This window comes from Carcharhinus amblyrhynchos, chromosome 7 (assembly GCF_965287045.1).
Source record: "Carcharhinus amblyrhynchos chromosome 7, sCarAmb.v2.hapA, whole genome shotgun sequence".
NCBI lineage: Eukaryota > Metazoa > Chordata > Chondrichthyes > Carcharhiniformes > Carcharhinidae > Carcharhinus > Carcharhinus amblyrhynchos.
Window position 1 is genome coordinate 127,427,792 of NC_137330.1, and position 24,961 is coordinate 127,452,752.

Consider the following 24,961-nt stretch of genomic DNA (forward strand, 5'->3'; position numbering starts at 1 on the left):
TCTCTATGAACACTATACTTTGTCTGTATAGTGTGCAAAAAATAATATTTTTCACTGCATGTGAATACATTGACAATAATAAATCAAATCAAATCAAAAGAAATAGAATATAAAAGTAAGGAAGTAGTTTTGCAACTATACAAGGCATTGGTGAGACAGCAGCCCTTTGAAATTTAACAAACACTGTCTTCTCTCATTCAAATTTCTACCCACTGCTTATAAAATATTAATTTCCATCCTTACTTCAGCTACATATCTCTGATGTCCAAAATCTTGTAGATAATCTTTCTTCAGTTTAATTTACTTAGTTTTGCATACAGACACATAAGTCTTTCACAGAATAACACAATAAGTTACAAAAATATTAAATATAACACCATCTCTCATCACACTAGTGGGTGCTGCAAGTTTCAATGCTTGGGCTGTACACAATCTATGCAAGTGATTTAGATGTAGGGATGGTTTGTTCCAAATTTGCCATGGACACAAAAACAGACCATGGAGTCATAGAGGTTTCCGGCATGGAAACAGGCCCTTAGGCCCAACTTGTCAATGCTGCCCTTTTTTTTAAAACCCCTAAAATAATCCCAATTGCCCGCATTTGGCCCAAATCCCTGTATACCCATCGTACCCATGTAATTATCTAAATGCTTTTTAAAATACAAAATTGTACCTGCCTCTACTACTATCTCTGGCAGCTTGTTCCAGACACTCACCACCTTCTGTGTGAAAAAAATTTCCCCTCTGTACACTTTTGTATCTTTCCCCTCTCACCTTAAACTGATGCCCTCTAGCTTTAGACTCCCCTACCTTTGGGGAAAGATATTGATTATCTAACTGATCTGTGCCCCTCATTATTTTATAGACCTTTATAAGGTCACCCTCAGCCTCCTACGCTCCAGAGAAAAAAGTCCCAGTCTATTCAGCCTCTCCTTATAACTCAATCCGTCAAGTTCCAGTAGAACATAAGAACATAAGAAATAGGAGCAGGAGTAGGCCAACTAGCCCTTCGAGCCTGCCCCGCCATTCAATAAGATCATGGCTGATCTGTCGTGGCTCAGTTCCACATTCCCGCCCTCTCCCCATAACCCTTAATCCCCTCTCTTATCAAAAACCCGCTTCTTAAAAATATTTAGCGAGGTAGCCTCCACCACTTCAACTGGCAGAGAATTCCAGAGATTCACCACCCTTTGAGTGAAGAAGTTCCTCCTCAACTCTGTTCTAAACCGCCCCCCCTTTATCTTGAGGCTGTGCCCCCTAGTCCTACTATCCTTTCTGAGCGGGAAGAGTCTCTCCACCTCTATCCTATCCATCCCATTCATCATCTTATACGTCTCAATGAGATCTCCCCTCATTCTTCTAGACTCTAACGAGTACAAGCCTAATTTATTCAGCCTCTCCTCATAGCTCAACCCCCTCAACTCCGGCATCAGCCTAGTAAACCTCCTCTGCACTCCCTCCAAGGCCAAAAGCATCCTAGTAAATCTTATCTGCATTCTTTCTAGTTTAGTAATATCCTTTCTATAATAAGGTGACCAGAATTGCACACAATATTCCAAGTGTGGCCTTACCAATGTCTTGTACAACTTTAACAAGACATTCCAACTCCTGTATTCAATGTCCTGACCAATGAAATCAAGTGTGCCAAATGCCTTCTTCACCACTCTGTCCACCTGTGACTACACTTTCAAGGAGCTATGAACATGTACCCCTAAATCTCTTTGTTCTGTAACTCTCCCCAACACCCTACTATTAACTGAGTAAGTCCTGCCCTGATTCAATCTATCAAAATGCATTACCTCACATTTGTCTAAATTAAACTCCATCTGCCATTTGTCAGCCCACTGGCCTAATTGATCAAGATCCTGCTGCAATTGGAGATAACTTTTCTCACTGTCAACCATGTCACCAATCTTGGTGTCACCTGCAAACTTACTAACCATGCCCCCTATATTCTCATCCAAATCATTAATATAAATGACAAATAACAGTGGGCCCAGCACTGATCCCTGAGGCACAATGTTGGTCATAGGCATCCAGTTTGAAAAACAACTCTCTACAACCACCCTCAGAAGCCAAGCTTGTATCCATTTAGATACCTCACCATGGATCCCATGAGATTTTCTGCTTTCTCCCCATTACCTTTGACCCCATTCACCCCAAGTGTTATACCTGGTCCTCTTTTGAATACATTCAATGCTGTGGCATCAACTGCTTCCTGTGGTAATGAATTCCACAGGTTCACTGGTCTTTGGGTGAAGAAATGTTTCCTCACCTCCATCCTAAATGGTCTACCCTGAATTCTTAGACTGTGACCCTTGCTTCAAATCAATGTATTGCTAGAGAAAATTTACATCACAGCATAACGATGTGGATAGAGAACTGGTTGGCAGAAAGGAAGCAGAGAGTGGGAATGAATTAGTCCTTTTCAGAGTGACAGGCAGTAACTAGTGGTGTATGAGGGTTCAGTGCTGGGAACCTAACTGTTCATAATTTTGTTGCAAAGTTGGGCAGAGTAATTTTAGATTGTGAGGTAGGAAGTTAGAATTTGGTGTTTGTAAGAATGGCAAAATTGTAAAATGCTAGGGGGAGCACCATTGCATGGGCCCTTCAAGAGTTAGCCATGATGTGGAGATGCTGGCATTGGATGGGGTAGGCACAGTAAGACATCTCTCAACACTAGGTTAAAGACCAACAGGTTTATTTGGTAGCACAAGCCCCTTCCCCTGATAAAGAGGCAGTGTTCCAAAAACTTGTGCTACCAAATAAACCTGTTGGACTTGAACCTGGTGTTGTGAGACTTCTTACCATGCCTTCAAAAGGTGATACATTTTCTATGCTTAGAGAGATAAAAATAAAGTAAGTACACAGGGAAATTAAACTGAAGCACTTGCATCGAAAGGCCAAGCAGCAGTTTTTACTAAGACAACGAGCTTTTGAATTTAGCCAATCAATTTGAATCAGATTATATAATAAATATCAAGAACATATTAAATTTAAATCTGATGGATTTGACAACCTAGGACCAATCCTTTTGTCTTTTTTATCTTTAATGCTCTCACCACTCTATCAAAGTTACTCTGCTTAATTCTTTCAAATTCGATACAAATCTGACCGGGTCACTTTCTTACATTTCTGAACATGCTAAAACACTACTATGACAGAGAAATGGAACAAGAGAAACAGATATTAGTTCCTGCCACTCAGACTGAGGAATCAAATCCAGATGATTTGGATTTTAATGCGCCTCAGAATAAATTGAATAATGAAGAAGTACTTAAGGAATGGAACAGGATAGTGAGCCATCTATCCCAGGAACAGAGAAAGACTCGAATTGAAAGACTTGGTACAGTGATTTGAGCACTTATGAGAAATAGAATGTGGAGGACGAGTGCCACAGTACATGAGGTTGATGTAGGGAATGCTGTTCCAATAAAACAACACCTCTACTGCCTTAATCCTCTCAAAGCAGCGTAGGTTCAGAAGGAAGTGAAAGCGGTGCACATCACAGAATAGAGTCAAAGTGATTGTGTTGGTTCCCCAACCTGGTGGTACTCAATGATGCTGCATAGATTATTCAAAGGTCAACTCTGTGACTAAATTTGATTCATACCCAATTTCAAGGCTGGAGAAAGTAGGATAAGTCACTTACATCACAGAGAGCAAAAGAAGTTTCTTCTTTTGTAAGCTTAAATGGGCTATATCAATTTAAAGTAATGCCATTTGGGATGACACCAGCTACTTTTCAAAGGCTTATGAACAGAGCTGTTGCAGGATTAACTAATTGTGCTGTCTACATGACTAGATGACTTAGTGACTTTTAGCTATTAATGGACAGATCACGTGGAGTATTTGGCAGAGCTCTTTGAGAGACTACAGGAGGTAAAGTTGGTCATAAACTTGGCAAAAATAGAATTTGTGAAGGCGGCAGTGACATTCTTAGGGCACAACATTAGATATGGACGGATGACACCAAGAAATATGAAGACGAAGGCCATCAAGGAATTTCCAAGACCATCCTCAAAGAAGGAAGTGCTATGATTTTTGAGATTGAGAGGATTCTACAGGAAATTTGTACCAAACTTTAGTTGAGTCATGGCACTGTTGACAGACTTGTTAAAAAAGAACACAAAATTTCAGTGGACAGGACAATGCCAGGAGGCATTTGAGAATTTAAAAGTAGTGTTAACCAGCACACCAATTTTAGCCACGGCAAATTTTTTCAAACCCTTCAAAATCGCCATTGATGTCAGCCATATAGGTGATACAGCTGTGTTGATACAGGAGAATAATTGTGGAATTGAAAGGCCAATTGATTATTTTTCAAACAAAATCAATATCCACCAGACAAAATATTCAACCATTGGAAAAGAGTTATTGAGTTTGGTAACGTCCTTACAACATTTCAATGTTTGTATTAGAAACAATGCACCAGAGATGACTGTGCCGATCACAATCCTTTGACATTTCTGGAAAGATTTAAGGACCAGAACACCAGACACCAGATTATTTCATTGGCATTGCATATTACAAGCATTTTATTTACAGATTGGATATGTTGTCATCATGAAAATATCATTGTGGATGCTTTATATCATGAGTTTAAAAGGAAAATGTTTATAAAAGATAGAAATGGTAGTGTTCAATGTTATATATAAATAGAATTCTGGTCTGGTCTGACCAGAAGACCAGAGAGAAGAACAGCCTTAGTTGTCAGAAAGCTTGCAAGATACAACATTGACACTGCAGCCCTGAGCGAAACTCGCCTTGCCAACGTAGGTCAGTTGACTGAAACTGGAGGTGGATACACTTTTTTCTGGAGCGGTCGCAGCAGCGATGAGTGTCACGATACTGGAGTTGGATTCACTGTGAGGAGTCACCTTGTTCAGAAACTTGATAGTCTACCCAAGGGTGTGAATGACCGGCTTATGACATTACAGCTTCCGCTACAGAACAAAAGTCAAGCCGCCCTGATCACAGGCTATGCCCCCACAATGAACAACCCAGATGAGATGAAAGACAAGGTCTACAAAGAACTAGATGCCCTGCTATCAGCAGTGAGCAGTACCAACAATCTTGCTTGGCGATTTCGATGCAAGAGTAGGGTGTGACTCTGCAATCTGGCAGGGAGTCATTGGGAGGCATGGAGTGGGCAAGTGGACCAGTAATGGCCTACTCTTACTGAAGACCTGTGCAGCACACGACCTCCTCATCACCAACACAACCTTCCGTCTGCCTGTCCGTAAAAAGACCTCCTGGATGCACCCCCGCTCTAAGCATTGGCATCTTATCGACTATATCATTGTCAGGAGAAAAGACAGGCAGGATGTCAGAGTAACCAAGGCCATGTGTGGTGCTGACTGCTGGTCAGATCATAGGCTCATTGTCTCCAAAATGAGAGTCCGCATCAGACCCAAGAGGCAACCACAAGGAAGCAAGGTTATGAAAAGAATCAATGCGGCCAAGCTAAAGAACCCCAGCAGGGCTTCAGCACTGGCTGAAGACTTAGAAATCAAGCTTGCTGATCTACACCTTGCAGGCAGCGCTGAGGGCGACTGGGAACGCTTCAGGGATACTATCCATGCACCTGCGCTGAAGACGCTCAGGCCCTCCACCCGCAAGCAGCATGATTGGTTCGATGAGAATGATGAGGAGATACAGGTTCTACTTATTGAAAAGCATCGTCTTCATCGGGCCTGTCAGAACGACCCATCTTCAGCTGCCAAGAAAAATGCTTTTACCAGTGCTCGCAGGACAGTCCAGAATAAACTGTGTAAAATGCAGCATGCCTAGCTGAGCGCCAAGGCAGATGAAATACAGGGATATGCTGACAGAAATGACTTGAACTGGTTCTATGAAGCCCTCAACACTCTCTATGGACCTCAATCTCTCGGGAGTTCCCCCCTCCTGAGTACAGATGGTACAACTCTCATTACAGAGAAGGCTCAGATCCTGCAGAGATGGGCTGAACACTTTGAAACTGTCCTCAACCGACCGTCATCTATTAACGATGAGGCAATAGACAGGATTTCCAGGTTGATATCAACAGCGCCATGGATGACCCACTGGTAGTAGCCGAAGTCACGAAAGCTGTCAGCCAGCTATCCAGGGGCAGATGCCATACCCACAGAGATCTATAAAGCTGCTGGTGCTGCACTTATCAAGAAGCTCACCGAGTTGTTCCAGTCCTTTTGGAAGCAAGGATCCATTCCTCAGGAACTTAAAGATGCTTCCATCGTACACCTCTACAAGAAAAAGGGCAATTGGCAAGTATGCGACAAACACTGAGGAATCTCGCTGCTCTCCATCACAGGAAAAACTCTTGCAAGAGTCCTGCTAAATCGTCTGGTCACTCATCTGGAGCTGGGCCTGCTTCCAGAGTCACAGTGTGGCTTCCGCAAAGGTCGTGGGACTACTGACATGATTTTTGCTGCGTGTCAACTTCAGGAGAAGTGTCAGGAGCAGAATCGCAAGTTCTACACAACCTTTGTTGACCTCGCGAAAACCTTCGACACTGTAAGCCGACAAGGCCTGTGGAGGATCATGTCAAGATTCGGCTGCCCCCCCAAATTCATTCAGATGGTACACCAGTTCCATGATGGCATGATGGCCAGAGTACTGGATGGCGGAGAATCCTCTGAGGCATTCCCAGACACCAATGGCGTCAAACAGGGCTGTGTGCTCGCAAAATTACTGCTCAGCATGATGTTTACTGCCATGCTGAATGATGCTTTCCAGGACAGTGTTGCTGGAATCAGCCTCAAGTGCAGAGTGGATGGAAAGCTTTTCAACCTGAGGAGGCTTCAAGCTATTACCAAAGTGAAAGAGATTGTTCTGAGAGATTTCCTCTTTGCCAATGACTGTGCCCTGTATGCTGGCTCAGAGCCAGAGATGCAAGTCAGTATGTACAAATTTTCCACAGCTTGTGACAACTTTGGACTCATCATCAACATTAAAAAGACCGAAGTCATACACCAGCCTGCTCTTCATGCACCATACACAAAACTCATAATCACAATCAAAGGGCAGAAACTACAGGCAATGGACCAGTTCACTTATCTTGGCAGCACCCTCTCCCAAGCAGTGACTATTGATGCAGAAGTTAACTGCAGAATAGCAAAGGCAAGTTCTGCTTTTGGTAGACTGCGCTCCACTGTATGGGAACGTCGAGGAATCAGCCCAGCAACAAAACTGAGGGTCTACAGCACCGTGGTAGTCACTACCCTCCTGTATGCCTGTGAAACATGCATTGTGTATTGAAGACATGCAAGACAGCTCATCATTTCCACATGATTTGCCTTTGCAGAATATTACACATCAGATGGCAAGACAAAGTACCAGAAACTGAAGTTCTCTCTAGAGCAAGTTACCATCAGTCCACACACTGTTGATGAGAGCGCAGACCCAGTGGGCAGGTCATGTCATCCATATGTCAGACGAGCGCATACCCAAGCAGCTCCCTTTTGGGGAACTCTCTGCTGGAAGACGCTCACATGGAGGTCAGAAGAAACGTTTCAAAGACAGAATCAAAGCCTCCCTGAAGTCGCTTGACATTGACACGACCACCTGGGAAATGCTGGCACAAAACTGCCCTACCTGGTGCTGCCTCATCCACAAAGGCTGTCAAGCTTACGAAGAAAGGTGCATTGCTGAAGCACAACTTAAGCACAAGCTGCACAAGTCCAGAGCCACCAGCGCAACAACTACAGTGTCTCCAAAAGCCTGTCCAATATGTGCCAGGACATTCCGTGCCCGAATTGGCCCGATCAGTCATCTTCGGACACACCACAACCAGCCTCAAAATGAGTAATGGTGTCGAGGTCCTCATCTATGATGATGGACGAACAGCAACAATATATGAATAGAATGAGTATAAAGTGTGAAACTATATTAATGAAGTATGGATCTAGTAATATTATGAAGTTAAGGTTTTAAAAGAAAGAAAATGAAGCCATCTTTTCATGATAATGGTTCATTTATTTTCTTAAGGAGGGACGTGTTGCAAGATTGGTACAGCAATTGTAGATTGGGTGGTTGGAAGTTAGAATTTGGTGTTTGTAAGAATGGTAAAATTGTAAAAGTCTTGGGGGGAAAGTTCCGTTTAAAAGATGATTCTTTTTCTGTGCTTAGAGGGATAAAAACAGTGCAGGCACATAGGGAGCCCAAACTGAAACATTTGTATCAAAAAGCTAAGGAGCAGGTTTTAACCAAGACAATAGGGTTTTGAATTTAGCAAATCAATTTGTATCAGACATTTGGATACCAAGAACTCTTAAGTTTAAATCTGATGGCTTTGACAATCTAGGACTAATCCTATTGTGGGAAATATGAAATGCCATCACAGATGTGAAAGAAGGGAGCAGTGGGACAAAAAGAGAGAGCAACTGCCAGAGATAACAGCTCACAGCTCTTAGCTCTCAGCTCTCTCTCTCTCTCTCTCTCTCGAGAGAGAGAATCGTTGGCTCTCATAGCTTCAATTAAGTCTTAGATAAAGCATCATCTAGATAGCAAAGTTACCAAGGAAGGATGAAGTTCCAGACAAAAAATCAACAGAGAAAGCCCAGAATACTTTGGAAGACACGAAACCTGGTTGTAATTCAGAGAGTGACTAAATTGTAATTTTGCTAATGAGTAAGAATTGTATTTATTGAACAGCGTACCATTAGAATCTTGTTTTATTCAGGAATAGTTAATAGTTGGAAGGGATTTATTCGGTTTGCCAGGAGTTTAGTTAATTTGTTAAATAAATAAATTGTTACGTGTTGATTTTAGAATGAGTGTAAGTCAAGGTACTTCTCTTTGGGTATTTGTTTCAGTGTGAGTTCTCAGAGGGGGAGATCAATCCCCACTTTATAACAATATACATCGATGATTTGGATGAAGCAATTGAATGCAATATCTCATTGTATAACACTAAGTTGGGTGGCAATGTATGCAGTGAGGAGGATGCTCAAAGGCTATGGGGTGACTTGAACAGTGTGACTGAATGGGCAAATACTTGGCAAATGAATATAACATCGATAAATGTGAAGTTATCCACTTTGGTAGCAAAAACAGGAAAGAAAATTATTATCTGATTGGTGGCAATTTAAAAAAAGGGAAAGTGCAACATGACCTAAGGCGGCACAGTAGCAAAGTGGTTAGCACTGCTGCCTCACAGCGTCAGAGACCCGAGTTCGATTCCTGACTTAGGTTTTGGTCTGTGTGGAATCTGCACGTTCTCTCCATGTCTGAGTGGGTTTCCTCCGGTGCTCCGGTTTCCCCCCACAGTCCAAAAATATGGATGTTAGGTGGATTGGCCATGCTAAATTCTCCCTCGGTGTACCCAAACAGGCACCAGAGTGTGGCGACTAGGGGTTTTCACAGTAACTTCATTGCAGTGTTAATGTAAGACTACTTGTGTCTAATAAATAAACTTTATTTTTATTAGTGGAACAGTCATTGAAGGTTGGCATGCAGGTACAGCAGGCAGTGAGGAAAGCTAATGGCATGCTGGCCTTCATTGCAAGAGGATTTGAGTTTTGGAGTAGCAATGTCTTACTGCAATTATAGAGGCCACACCAAGTATTGTGCGTCATTTTGGTCTCCTAGGGACATTCTTGCTACTGACGGGGTCTAGTGAATGTTCATCAGACTGATTGTTAGAGGATACAAGACCTAGATAGATTGGAGACTTGGGCACAGAATTGGCAGATGGAATTTAATCTGGACAAGTGCAAGGTGATGCATTTTGGAGAATTAAATTTAGGTGTTAATTATACTGTAAATGGCAGAACCTTTCAGAACATTAAAACACAGAGGGATCTGAGCATACAGGTTCACAGTTCCCTGAAAGTGGCAGCACAGGTGGCCAAGGTGATTAAAAAAGCATATGGCATCAGCCAGGGCACTGAGTTAAAAAGTTGGGAAATCATGTTGTAGCTACATAAAACCCTGGTTTAGCCGGATTTGGAGTATTGCATACAGCTCTCGTCACTACACTCCCAGAAGGATGTGGATGCTTTAGAGAGAGTGCAAAGAATGTTCACTAGGTTGTTACCTAGTCTCAAGTGTGTTGATAATGAGTAGAGGTTGAATAAACTAGGATTGTTTTCACTGGAAAGACAGAGGCTGAGGGGAGACCTGATAGAGGTGTACAAAATTATGAGAAGCATAGACAGGGTGGATAGTCAGAGACTTTATCCCAGGGTGGAAGTGTCAATTACAAGGGAGCACAGGTTGAAGCTGAGAGGGGGAAAGTTCAAGGGTGATGTGCAGGGGAAGTTTTTCATGCAGAGTGGTGGATACCTGAAACACACTGCCAGAGAAGATGGGAGAAGCAGGCACATTAGCAACATCTGGATGGGTATATGCATAAGGAGGGAATAGAGTGATACAAACCGAGTTAGGGCTGAAGGTTTTTTTTAGTTTATTTCAGGCATCATGATCGGCAAGCCTTGAAGGGTTGAAGGGCCTAGTTCTGTGCTGTATTTTTCTTTGTTCTTTGTTCTTGATTCCTGGAATAGCAGCTTTGACATATGAAGAAAGATTGGATTAACTGAGCTTGAATTCACTGGAATTTAGAAGAACGCGAAGGGATCTCATAGAAATATATAAAATGCTGATGGGACTGGACAGGCTAGATGCAGGAAGAATGTTCCCGATGTTGGGAAATTCCAGAACTAGGGGTCATAGTCTAAGAATAGGGGGTAAGCCCTTCAAGACTGAGATGACTCAGAGAGTTGTGAGCCTGTGGAATTCTCTACCACAGAAAGCTATTGAGGCCAGTTCATTAAATATATTCAGGAAGGAACTGGACGTGGCCCTTGCAGATAAAGGGACTAAGTGGTTTGGCAAGAAGAGGGGAATGGGATACTGAAAGTGCATGATCAGCCATGATCATATTGAATGGCGATGCATTCTCGAAAGGTTGAACATCTTACTCCCGCACCTATTTTCTATGTTTCTCTGTTCCTATCTCATTCTTTCACGATATCCTGGAGATCAGATAATTTGCCTCCAGGTATCACATTTACCTTCTCCTTTGCACTGGGTATGACTCCAAATAATGGAGTGATTTCCCCCTGATTCCCATTGAGTTCAATTTTAGGGCTTCTTGATTCTATACCCAGTCAAATGCTGCTATGATGTCACTGACAGTCACCCTCATCTCACCTCATAAGTTCACTAATGGCATATAGGACCATATACAAACCCATTTCTCAATCTAAAATGTAATCTTAAAAGTCAAGGAAGAAGGAAAATTTCAAAAACATATCAAGTGCTTGATATACAATGGATTATTTTGAAGTGCTATAACAACCACATTGCACTTTGCAAGATCACACAACAACATGAGGAACTGGTGAAGCCACAATTGGAGTATCGTGTGCAGTTCTGTTCACCACATTACAGGAAGAATGTAATTGCTCTAGAGAGAGTGCAGAGAAGAATTATTGGAATGTTGCCAAGGTTGGAGAATTGGAACTATGAGGAGAGATTGGAGAGGTTCTGATTAATTTCCCTGGAACAGAGAAGGCTCGGGGTTGACATGACTGAGGTATACAAAACTGGGTAAGGAGAAAGTAGACAAGGAGAACCTGTTTCACTTGCAGGGTTCCAAAAACAGGAGTCATAGATAAGTGGCAGAAGGATTAGAGGGGACATGAGGAAAAGCTATTTAGTGCAAAGAGTGTAGGTGAATGGAATTCACTACCTGAGTTGGTGGTGGAGGCAGAGACCTAAACCTTTAAGAAGTACCTGGAACTGCACCTTAAGTGCTGTAAGTTGTAGGGCCAAGGGCCATGTACAAGATAATTGGATTAGAAAGGGCACCTGCGTGTCTTTGGGTTGGCATGGACATGATGGGCTGAATGACCCCCTTTTGTGCTATATCATTTCTGTGGTTTGAACAGTATCAGAATGAAAGACCAATTAATATGCCTTTGGTGCTGTTGTTCAGGACTCAGACTCAAAAGCTACTGATTTAAGCAGAGAAAAGCGATAGCAAGTTATGACTGAGATGTTTTATGTTCTTAATTTCTGCTTCCAAATGTTGTTTGGATAAATTCTAATTCTTATAAATAATATATTTCTAATTTTTCAAATTAATTTTATGCATCATATGACATGTTTGACTCATTTTGCACCATATACAACAATAGTTGAGATAAAGGAAAGATAAACCAAGTATCAATAATAGATTTTATGTTTGGTTGAGAATTGTTCCTGATAATTTCATGTACATGGGTCCATTGCGTCTTTTCTTTTAGATTGAATCAGTTCTGAGACAAGGAGTCACTTCACTGAATTGGTCATCAGTAACACTTGACCAATTCTTCTTTGATGTAAACGCAGCCATACATGAATTGACTTCATTGCTCAAGACAGTAAGTAGATTTCTCAAAAACTTTACATTTGCTTACTGAACTGAAGGATAGTAGCAGTACAAACAGAACATCTTATTTGAATTTGGGGATTAGTGACAACAAGTTTTCAATATGTATAAACGAGTTAAGTGAAAGGCAGTCTGTAATTACAACTTAGTTTTGTAGGGGAAGGAAGTAAGAAGAAAAATGGGCAAAATATTTTGTAGGCCTTTGAGCTAAAATGCAGTTTATGTAGGAAATAACCATTATATAGCTGGGATTTTGTGTTCTCGTTTGCACTGGGCATGAATGGTGATGGGAATGGATAATCTTATGAGAGGCCCAAACTGCGTTTTATGCCTGCAGGAACTCGCATCATGATTGCCCCCATACAACATCAGGCCAGCATCGGACGTTTTATCATTGGGTTTCCACACACGCAACAATAATCCCCCATGTTCAAAAGTCCGTCCCCCAGCGGTATGACATCATGATGGCACCATTTACAACAGCATTTTAAAAATGGAAACATAGCAAGCTCACCTCTGAGAGGTTTTCAGGGTCAAAACACAGCATACCACAGGGCACAGCTGACTCAGGAGGGACCCCAGAAAGCAGTTGCTTCCACAACCCAGGGTGTACAGTCAGTTACTGACCTTCATGCAGTTGACCGAGAACAAATGTTGGCGAAGTCTTCACTTGTCCAGGGACATAGTGGCTCACTTATGCAACCTTCTGCTGGAGTTGGCACCATAAGGACTTGGAGGACATCTGCTGCCTATGCCTTTGAAAGTCAGAGTCATCCTAACCTTTTATATGACTGGTTCCTTTCATGGCTTCATGGCTTTGTGGTATCTCGCAAGCCTCAGCTCAAAAGTGCATCGAAGAATCATTAAGTGCACACAACTATGCCACTTTGACCAGGATCAGGCAAATTAGGATGCAAGGGCCAGGTGTTTCACCCAGACTGCAGGCTTTCCACAGATGCAGAGCTACTGACTGCACTTATCTGACCATCTGATCCTCATGATGCTGTGCATCAACTGCAACAACTTTCACTCCCACTATGTTCAGCTGGTGTGCGACCATGTAAAGAACTTCCTCCAGGTGAAAGCTAGGTTCCTCATGAATGTATATGATTCCTACATCCTAAACAGCTCTCAGATCCCCAACATTTTCGAGGGTCCACAGCAACTACATGGTTGGCCCCTGATAAAGTTGTGTGGAGGCCACAGAGTAAAGCTGAGACCAGATGCAATGGGAATTGTGCTGTTAGGGTGGTGGAGGCGGACACGCTGGGATTGTTTAAGACTTACCTGGATAGTCACATGAGCAGACTAGGAATGGAGGGACACAAATGAATGGTCTAGTTGGACCAATGGGTGGCACAGGCTTGGAGGGCCAAAGGGCCTGTTTCCTGTGCTGTACTGTCCTTTGTTCTTTTGTTTGTTACTTGCTCTTTGATGGAGCAGACCATCAGGATGCTCAAAATGTGGACTGGACTAGTGGAAAGCCACAGTACAGTCCACAGAGAGTGTTATGCATCATGGTTGTCTGGTGTGCCCTTTATAACCTGACACTTCAAATGAGGGGAGGAAATAGAGGAGTGGCATGTTTCCTCTAATGCCAGTATTGAGGTAGACGAAGAAGATAAGGTCCTGCAGGATGGGGGAGTCAGCCATGAGGCTGTAGTAATGGTCAGGTAAAGTAGACGAGTTAGGGATGCATTCATTGCTGTCCAATTCATGGATGATGATGATTAGGACCAGCAATTACCAATCTGTCATCCTGCAATCCCTTCTCTGAGCAATGCTTTTTGGCCTGATTACTGGCAGTGCACACCCTCGCTGATGAGGCTCGTGTTATGGGGAGGGTACAGCTGCTTATAGTCCAAATGTTGCAGGAGGATGATCATGACTTGCAGTGGGAAAAGTACTTTGATTCTCAAAGAATGTTTATCTTCTATCTGTTTAATGGCAGCTCGCTTTGTCTCAGTGACCAGGGTCATCTTATGGCGATGTGGTGCAAAGAATTTCACTCCTCCTGGTCCAGGCTCCGCTTTAGTTAGCTATGTCCTTAGGGCAGGACTTTCAGTCAGCGCTTTCTCCAAAACCAAAAAATCCACCCAAGGTTAACAGCCTCGTTGTGTCCCACCTGCATGATTCCTGTGGTGGGTGGGACAGAAAGGTTTGGCTGTTAGTGTCACCAGAGGCTGAGGCTAATGTTTTATTGGGTCAAGAAGCTGGGCAACATGTAAAGAGAGCAGACATTGACAATCAGTGGTTTCAATGATGGCGAGCCTGTACATTGTGGGAGAGATCCTCATTCCATACGACAAACAGACATGACTGTTGGGTGGCACAGTGATTAACACTGTTCCCTCACTGTGCTCGTGACAATTTTGGCCTTTGGTGACTGTGTGGAGTTTATAAGTTTGCATGCTGTCCCTGGGTCTGCAGGAGTTTTATCCAGGTGTTCCGCTTTCCTCCCGCATGAAAGATGTTTACGTTAAATGAATTGGCCATGCTAAGTTGTCCTTTAGTGCATGTATGACATTTTACGGCAATGGATGCCTGTCCTCCTCTATAGGGAGTTGGTGCTGATGACCACTGTCACTACCTCCCATGGTGGTTTGGTGTCCTAGCTTAATGGTCTCCTTCTTGTGCATGGATGCAGAACATCACAACATGCCTCAACAACATCCAGCAGTCTGATGAGGGAGGTCTCTGAAGATCCTGGGGCAAACTTCTTTGCAGTCATCCTCTGCATTGGAATATGAGGCAGTAGCTGGGTGCCACTGGGGCTTCCTTTAAATAGTGCCCCAATGATTGAAGCATTCAATTGATGGTAGGGTTGGCAAATCAGAGGACACCTTCCAAGGAGGTAGCATGAAACCTATGGGGAAATCTTTTTTAAAGGTTTGCTAAAAATAAAGCAAAAAACTCACGACTGGTTGCAGGGTGACAGAGACTGGGAACTGAATATCCAGGGGTATCAGCGTTTAGGAAGGATAGACAGGAGGAAAAAGGAAGTGGGGTAGCTCTGTTAATAAAGGATAATATCAGGGCGGTAGTAAGAGAAGACATAGGGTCCAAAGAGCAAAATGTGGAATCGTTGTGGGTGGAGATGAGGAATAGTAAGGAGAGAAAGATGCTGGTGGGTGTGGTCTATAGGCCCTCAAATAATAACTTTGAGGTGGGGCTGGCTATAAACAAACAAATAATTGATACGTGCAGAAACGGAACGGCGATAATTATGGGGTATTTTAATATGCATATTGATTGTGTTAGCGTGAGTGGGCGAAACGACCACTACGGACTCAGGGTGTAGTTCAATAGTGGCACAGCTTTATTTTCTTTTACGTTGACGGAGGTGCAGTCAGGACATACATTCGGACTGTCCCGAAAGCACACAAAAGACTCCCCTGCAACGGGCTACAGTTATACCTGAACTTTGGTGTAGTACGCAATTCAAATGCTAATCCTTTATTTACAGTATTTGACATCAGCCATCCTGTCTCGATGTTTTCGAGTGTTGGAGCAATTGTTTTAAGTGTGTGTTAATCGTTTTTGCCTGATTGGTTATTAATGGTCTAGAATTTCTGGGTTTCGAACCATAGGTGTGTCATTGATCTCAAAAGAGGTTTGAGGGGCCAGGGATGTTTCCTTAGCTATGCTAATTTTAGGTGTTTCCATGGGTTGTTTGACTGTTTTAGAAGTGCTGATTTTGATGGGGTGGGGATGTGTTTTTTAATTTAGTTCCTGTAGGTGCCATCCTGTCCAGCTTCCCTTGTGTGCTAGCCCCCATTTGCATTCTAAAAGCATGCTCTTGCCTGCTGATTGGTGTCTGTTACTTTGTGATTTTTACTGGAGAGGCTCTGAGTGTAACTTTGGTCTGCTTCCATATTGTGTGCCCAATTTCATAAAATTTGTTGTACGATAACAATTGGATGACCCAAGTCGGACGCGGTGGGCTCGAGGAAGAGTTCTTGGAATACTGTTGGGATAGTTGCCCTGAACAGTATGTGATGGAACCTATGAGAGAGCGAGCTATCTTAGATCTGTACTGTGTAACGAGGCAGGTAGAATTAGGGGTCATATTGTGAGGGATCCTCTTGGGATCATAGTATGGTTGAATTTCTGATGCAGATGGAGGATGAGAAAGTAGGGTCCCGAACCTATGTCCTCTGAACAGGGGGGAGTATGATAAGATGAGGGCGGAAATGGCAAATGTAGATTGGGGGCGCAGATTGGTTGGTAGGACAGCTGAGGAACAGTGGAGGATTTTTAAGGAGATCTTTTTTGGTACTCAGCAGAAATATATTCCAATGGTGAAGAAGGACTGCAAGAGAAGAGATAACCAGCCGTGGTTATCGAAGGAAATAAAGGAGGGTATTAAATTAAAAGCTGATACATTCAGAGCGGCTAAAAATAGTGGGCGATTAGAAGATTGGGAAAGATTTAAAAAACAACAAAGAATGACTAAGAAAGCAATAAACAAAGGAAAGATAGAGTATGAAGATCAACTAGCTCTAAATATAAAAAATGATAGTAAAAGGTTTTACAAATATGTAAAGAAGAAGAGGCTGGCTGGAGTAAATGTATCTTGAGGAGAATTGTTTGATAGAGCAGACGCAGCACGGTTTCGTTAAGGGGAAGTCGTGTCTGACGAATTTATTGGAGTTCTATGAGGATGTGTCTAGGGAGGTGGATAGAGGAGAGCCGGTGGATGTGGTGTTTCTTGATTTTCAGAAGGCGTTTGATAAGGTGCCACACAAGAGGTTGTTACAGAAGATTAGGGGGCATGGAGTTGGGGGTACGGTGTTAGCGTGGATAGGGGATTGGCTGTCAAATAGGAGGCAGAGAGTGGGGGTCAATGGGTGCTATTCGGATTGGCGGATGGTGACTAGTGGAGTGCCCCAGGGATCGGTGCTGGGGCCTCAGCTATTTACCATTTATATAGATGATCTGGAGGAGGGAACCGAGTGTATGGTGTTGAAATTTGCTGATGACACCAAGATTGGTGGAACGGCAAGTTGTGCGGAGGGTGTGGAAAGTCTGCAGAAGGATCTAGATAGGCTGGGCGAATGGGCCAGGAACTGGCAAATGGAATTTAATGTTAGAAAGTGTGAAGTTGTCCACTTTGGTAGGAATAATGGTAGGAAGGACTATTACTTACATGGCGAAAAACTGCAGCATGCAACGGTGCAGAGGGACCTCGGGGTCCTTGTGCATGAGTCGCAAAAACCCAGCCTGCAGGAGCAGCAGGTGGTCAGGAAGGCAAATGGGATGCTGGCCTTCATAGCGAGGGGGATTGAATATAAAAATAGGGAGGTCTTGCTGCAACTGTACAGGGCACTGGTGAGGCCGCAGCTGGAGTACTGTGTGCAGTTTTGGTCGCTGCACTTACGCAAGGATATTTTGGCCTTGGAGGGAGTGCAGAGGAGGTTTACTAGGCTGATTCCGGAGTTGAGGGGGTTGAACTATGAGGAGAGGCTGAATAAACTAGGCTTGTACTTGTTAGAGTTTAGAAGAATGAGGGGAGATCTCATTGAGATGTATAAGATGATGAATGGGATGGATAGGATAGAGGTGGAGAGGCTCTTCCTGCTCAGAAAGGACAGTAGGACTAGAGGGCACAGCCTCAGGATAAAGGGGGGGCAGTTTAGAACGGAGTTGAGGAGGAACTTCTTCACTCAAAGGGTGGTGAATCTCTGGAATTCTCTGCCCGTTGAGGTGGTGGAGGCTGCCTCGCTAAATATATTTAAGACGCGGGTAGATAGGTTTTTGATAGGCAAGGGGATTAAGGGTTATGGGGAGAGGGCGGGAAAGTGGAACTGAGCCACGACAGATTAGCCGTGATCTTATTGAATGGCGGGGCAGGCTCAAAGGGCTAGATGGCCTACTCCTGCTCCTATTTCTTATGTTCTTATGTCCCTTGGAGGACGAGGGGGGGGATTTACCGGTGGGTGATGAGGAAATGGCTGAAGCTTTAAACAAGTTTTTTGTGTTGGTCTTCACAGAGGAGGACACAAATAGCTTGCCGGATATTAAAGATAGAAGGATGGTAGGAGATGAGGTCCTTAGTGCGATTATTGTCACTAGAGAGGTAGTGCTTGATACACTAATGGGACTGAAGGTAGACAAGTCCCGGGACCGGATGGAATGCATCCCAGGGTTCTGAAAGAAATGGCAGAGGTGATAGCGGATGCCTTATCAAAATTCGCTGGACTCTGGGGAAGTGCCGGAAGATTGGAAATCGGCTAATGTTACGCCGCTGTTTAAAAAAGATAGCAGACAAAAGGCAGGGAATTATAGGCACCTAGAAAAGAACAATTTGATCAAGCAGACGCTGCACAGATTCATGAAGGGGAAGTCATGTTTAACGAATTTATTGGATTTCTATGAGGATGTGACTAGTGCAGTAGACAGAGGGGAACCAGTGGATGTGGTGTTTCTCGATTTTCAGAAGGCGTTTGATAAGGTGCTCACAAAAGGTTGCTGCAAAAGGTTAGGGTGCACGGAGTTGGGGGTAAGGTGTTAGCGTGGATAGAGGATTGGTTGTCTGATAGGAAGCAGAGAGTTGGAATCAATGGGTGCTATTCTGGTTGGCAGTTGGTGACTAATGGAGTGCCGCAGGGACCGGTGCTGGGGCCTCAACTGTTTACCATTTACATAGACGATCTGGAGGGGGGGGCTGAGTGTAGGGTAACAAAATTTGCTGATGACACGATGATGAGTGGAAAAGCAAATTGCGTGGAAGGCGCGGAAAGTCTGCAGAGAGATCTGGATAGGCTGAGTGAGTGGGCGTGGACCTGGCAGATGGAGTATAATGTCAGCAAATGTGAGGTTATCCACTTTGGCAGAAATAGTAGTAGGAGGGATTACCATTTAAAGGGCGAAAAGTTGCAGCGTGTTACGGTGCACAGGGACCTGGGGGTCCTTGTGCACGAATCGCAAAAATGCAGTCTGCAGGTGCAGCAGGTGATCAAGAAGATGAATGGGATGTCAGCCTTTTTAGCGAAGGGGATAGAATATAAAAGTAGGGAGGTCTTGCTGCAACTGTACAGGGCACTGGTGAGGCCGCAGCTGGAGTACTGTGTGTAGTTTTGGTCGCTGCATTTGCGAAAGGATATATTGGCCTTGGAGGCAGTGCAGAGAAGGTTCACTGGGCTGATACCAGAGACAAGGGGGCTAGCCTATGAGGCAGGTTGAATAGACTGGGTCTGTACTCGTTGGACTTTAGAAGGCTGAAGGGGGATCTTAGAGAGATGTATAAGATAATGAAGGGGCTAGGTAGGGTAGAGGTCGAGAGATTCTTCCTGCTTAGAAAGGATAGCAGAACTAGAGGGGACAGCCTCAAAATAAGAGGGGGGGGGAGGTGGAGTTTAGATCGGAGTTGAGGAGGAACTTCTTCACTCAAAGGGTGGTGAGTCTCTGGAATTCTCTGCCCATTGAAGTGGTGGAGGCTACCTCACTGAATATATTTAAGTCACAGGTAGATAGGTTTCTGATAGACAAGGGAATTAAGGGTTTTGGGCCGAAAGCGGGAAAGTGGAACTGATCCACTTCAGATCAGCCAGGATCTTATTGAATGGCGGGGCAGGCTCAAAGGGCTAGATGGCCTACTCCTGCTCCTATTTCTTATGTTCTTATGTTATGTTCTTATGTCCAAGCAGTGGGGAAAAAGCTGGGCGCCACAATAAGCCCAGCTTACTGTAATGAAGTTACTGCGAAAATCCCCTAGTCGCCTCGCTTTAGCATGGCCAATGCACCTAACCAGCACATCTTTCAGACTGTGGAAGGAAACCAGAGCACCCAGAGGAAACCCATGCAGATGTGTGGAGAATGTGCAGACAGTGACCCAAGCCAGGAATCAAACCTGGGTCCCTGGTGCTGTGAGGCAGCAGTGCTAACCGTTGTCCCACCATGCCGCCCCTAGGTTTGTGGAGCTAGAAAGATTCATGCTAGTTCTCTGTTTGAGTCACACACTTAGAGAAGTTTTGGTAAGATTCTCCTGCAAGGTTGTGAGTGATCTTGTCAGGGTGGATGGGAATTGATGATTTGATTTTGATTTGCTTTATTATTGTCACATGTATTAGTATACAATGTTTCTTGCGTGCTAAATAGACAAAGCATACCGTACATAGAGAAAGAAAGGAGGGTCACTATCTGCACATTATCCCTGTGTCTGCGTGGGTTTACTCCAGGTGCCCTAGTTTCCTCCCACAGTCTGAAAGACATCCTGCTTGAAAATTTGTAACACTGGCCAAGCTAAAGTGTGGTGACTGGAGGATTTTCACAGTAACTTTATTGCAATGTTAATGTAAGCCTACTTGTGACAGCAATAATTCAATTTTAAACAGTTATAGCTCGGGAAAGTTTGAGTTAATGTCAAGAAAGTTCAAGTTAATGCAAGGTAGGTCCATTCAAAAGTCTGAAGGCAGCAGGGAAGAAGCTGCTTTTGAGTCAGTTGGTACATGTCCTCAGATGTTTGTATTTTTTTCCCAATGGGAGAAAGTGGAAGAGAGTATGTCTAGGGTGCTTGAATTCCATGATTATGCTGGCTGTTTTTATGAGGCAGTGGGAAGTGTAGACTGTGTCAATAGATGAGAGGTTGGTTTGAATGATAGACTGGGCTTTGTTCACGTTTATTGAAGTCTTAGACAGTGCAGGAACCATACCAGTTCTTGGCTTGGGTCACAGTCTGTGTGGAGTTTGCATGTTCTCCTTGTGTCTGCGTGGGTTCCCTCTGGGTACTCTGGTTTCCTCCCACAGTCCAAAGATGTGCAGGTTAGATTGATTGGCCATGCTAAGAAATTTCCCCTTAGTGTCCAGGGATGTGTAGGCTAGAGGGATTAGTAGGTATAATATGTAGGGATATGGGGATAGGTCCTGGGTGGGGTTGTGTTCGGTGCAGACTCGATGGGCTGAAGGGCCTCTTTCTGCACTGTAGGGTTCTATGATACCTGTATACTAGTTTTCTGTGATTCATGCACGAGGATACTCAGATCCCTCTGCACTAAAGCACTCTGAAGTTTCTCTCCATTTAGATAATAAGTTGCCTTTCTAATTTTTCAAACCAAAATGAATAACCTCCCATTTATCCACATTAAACTCGATCTGCCAAGTTTCGCCCATTCACCTAAACTCTCCATATCCATTTGTACCTTGTGGCACCCCACTCGTTACATTTACCATCTTGACTCCCGCCCCCTTTTTATTTCTGTCCTTCAGTTCCCCTGGCTTGTTTCAACATTACCCTCCCTGACACAGCCACTGATCTTTGTTCAGTTTTGCTTCCCTGAGCACTGATCTTTGTTTGCCAATTAACATATTCTGCTACCTTTGCCATTATTAACACTCTTCAGTCCCTAGCAGCACAATTAAATGCCCCTTTGTCTTATATCTATGACATGATTGCTAATCTATCCTTAGCTCCAATCTATCAATGACTTTCCATTCTTCCCCATCTCTTTCTCCAGATCACATTTCTATTCCTCTTCAGTTTTCTTGAACAGCCATATGGACTTGAAACGCTAACTATGTTTCTCTCTCCATGGTTGCTGCCAGTCCTGTTGAACTTATCCAGTGTTTTCAGTTCTAATCTCAAATTTCCAGCATCCACAGTACATAAGAACATAAGAAATAGGAGCAGGAGTAGGCCATCTGGCCCTTCGAGCCTGCCCCACCATTCAATAAGATCATGGCTGATCTGTCGTGGCTCAGTTCCACATTCCCGCCCTCTCCCCATAACCCTTAATCCCCTCTCTTATCAAAAACCCGTCAACCCGCGTCTTAAAAATATTTAGCGAGGCAGCCTCCACCACCTCAACAGGCAGAGAATTCCAGAGATTCACCACCCTTTGAGTGAAGAAGTTCCTCCTCAACTCCGTTCTAAACTGCCCCCCCTTTATCTTGAGGCTGTGCCCCCTAGTCCTACTGTCCTTTCTGAGCGGGAAGAGCCTCTCCACCTCTATCCTATCCATCCCATTCATCATCTTATGCGTCTCAATGAGATCTCCCCTCATTCTTCTAAACTCTAACGAGTACAAGCCTAGTTTATTCAGCCTCTCCTCATAGCTCAACCCCCTCAACTCCGGCATCAGCCTAGTAAACCTCCTCTGCACTCCCTCCAAGGCCAAAATACCCTTGCGTAAGTACGGCACCCAAAACTGCACACAGTACTCCAGCTGCGGTGTCACCAATGCCCTATACAGCCGCAGCAAGACCTCCCTACTTTTATATTCAATCCCCCTCGCTATGAAAGCCAGCATCCCATTAGCCTTCCTGACCACCTGCTGTACCTGCAAGCTGGGTTTTTGCGACTCATGCACAAGGACCCCGAGGTCCCTCTGCACTGTTGCCTGCTGCAGTTTTTCTCCACGTAAGTAATAATCCTTCCTACCATTATTCCTACCAAAGTGGACCACCTCACACTTGCCAACATTAAATTCCATTTGCCAGTTCCTGGCCCATTCGCCCAGCCTATCTAGATCCTTCTGTAGACTCTCCACACCCTCCGCGCAATTTGCCGTTCCACCAATCTTGGTGTCATCAGCAAATTTTGACACCATACACTCGGTTCCCTCCTCCAGATCATCTATATAAATGGTAAATAGCTGAGGCCCCAGCACCGACCCCTGGGGCACTCCACTAGTCACCAACCGCCAATCCGAATAGCACCCATTGACCCCCACTCTCTGCCTCCTATTTGACAACCAGTCCTCTATCCACGCTAACACCCTACCCCCAACTCCATGTCCCCTGACCTTCTGCAATAACCTCTTGTGAGGTACCTTGTCAAACGCCTTCTGAAAATCAAGAAAGACCACATCCACCGGCTCTCCTCTATCCACCGCCCTAGACACATCCTCATAGAACTCCAGTAAATTTGTCAGACACGACTTCCCCTTAACGAAACCGTGCCGCGTCTGCTCTATCAAGCAATTCCCCTCAAGACGCCTCGCTATTTCCTCCTTGATGACGGATTCTAACATTTTACCTACAACAGACGTTAAACTAACCGGCCTATAATTCCCTGCCTTTTGCCTGGCACCCTTCTTAAACAACGGCGTAACATTACCCGTTTTCCAATCTTCCAGCACTTCCCCGGAATCCAGCGACGTCTGGAAATTAACCACCAAGGCATCCACTATCACTTCCGCCATTTCTTTCAGAACCCTCGGATGCATTCCATCCGGTCCTGGGGACTTGTCCACAATCAGCCCCTCCAGTCTGTTGAGCACCACCTCTCTAGTAATAGTAATGTCATTGAGACCCTCCAGTCCTACCACCTTTCCATCTCTAACACCCGGCAAATTATTCACGTCCTCCTCCGTGAAAACCGAAACATAAAAGTTATTCAAGACCTCAGCCATTTCCCCATCCCCTACTACTAAGTCCCCCTTCTCATCCTCTAAGGGTCCAACGTCCAACGCAAGTATTTTGCTTATATTTAAGAGAGCTAGGATGGCAGTGTCATGACTGTCTTTTTGAATCTTTTCTGCACTCTTTCTAGTTTAATAATATCCTTTCTATAATAGGTTGACCAGAACTATACACAGTATTCCAAGTGTGGCCTTACTAATGTCTTGTACAACTTCAACAAGATGTCCCAACCGAAGCTTGGCTTCCTCGCTCAGAACATTGAATACAGAAGTTGGGACGTCTTGTTAAAGTTGTACAAGACATTGGTAAGGCCACACTTGGAATACTGTGTGCAATTCTGGTCACCCTATTATAAAAAGGATATTATTAAACTAGAAAGAGTGCCGAAAAGATTTACTAGGGTGCTACCGGGACCTGATGGATTGAGTTAAGGAGAGGCTGAATAGACTGGGATGTTTTCTCTCTGGAGCATAGGAGATAGTCAATGTCTTTTCCCAAAGGTAGGGGAGTCTAAAACCAAAGGGCATAGGTTTAAGGTGAGAGGAGAGAGATATAAAAGTGTCCAAAGGGGCAATTTTTTCATGCATGGTGAGTGTCTGGAATAAGCTGCCAGAGGTAGTAGTAGAGGTGGGTACAATTATGTCTTTTAAGAAGTGTTTAGACAGTTACATGGGTAAGATGTGTAAAGAGGGATATGGGACAAATACTGGCAATTGGGACAAGCTGCAGGGTTTTAGAACTAAAAGGGTGGCATGGACTACTTGGACCAAAGGGCCTGTTTCTATGCTGTAAATCTCTATGACTCTATACCTCCTGCGTTCAATGTTCTGACAAAGGAAACCAAGCATGCCGAATGTCATCTTCACCACCCTGTGACTCCATTTCCAAGGAGCTATGAACCTATACCCCTAGATCTTTTTGTTCAAGAACTCTCCTCAAAGCCCTACCATTAACTGAGTAAGTCCTGCCCTGGTTCGATCTACCAAAATGCATCACCTCACATTTACCTAAATTGAACTCCAATTGCCATTCATCAGCCCACTGGCTCAATTGATCAGGGAGTCTCAAATAGTGCTGAACATTGTGCAATCATTGGTTAACATCCCCACTTCTGAACTTATGATGGAAGGAAGGTCATTGATGAAGCAGCTGAAGGTGGTTAGGCCTACAGCACTGAGGGGCTCCTGCAGCTATGTCCTGGATCTGAGATGACTGACCCTCTTC

The 24,961-nt window shown here is 44.1% G+C and overlaps 1 protein-coding gene across 1 annotated transcript in view; it reads left to right on the forward strand.

Moving 5' to 3' along the window:
* Positions 1-24,961, forward strand: part of LOC145345624 (dynein axonemal heavy chain 8-like) — a gene marked incomplete at its 3' end in the record, with an annotated part of 1,250,971 nt that overhangs the window by 489,681 nt on the left and 736,329 nt on the right. Inside the window, exon 20 of the mRNA XM_080193458.1 lies at positions 12,252-12,368. Within this exon, the coding sequence (XP_080049584.1) occupies positions 12,252-12,368 (117 nt within the window). The remainder of the gene's footprint in view (positions 1-12,251; positions 12,369-24,961) is intronic.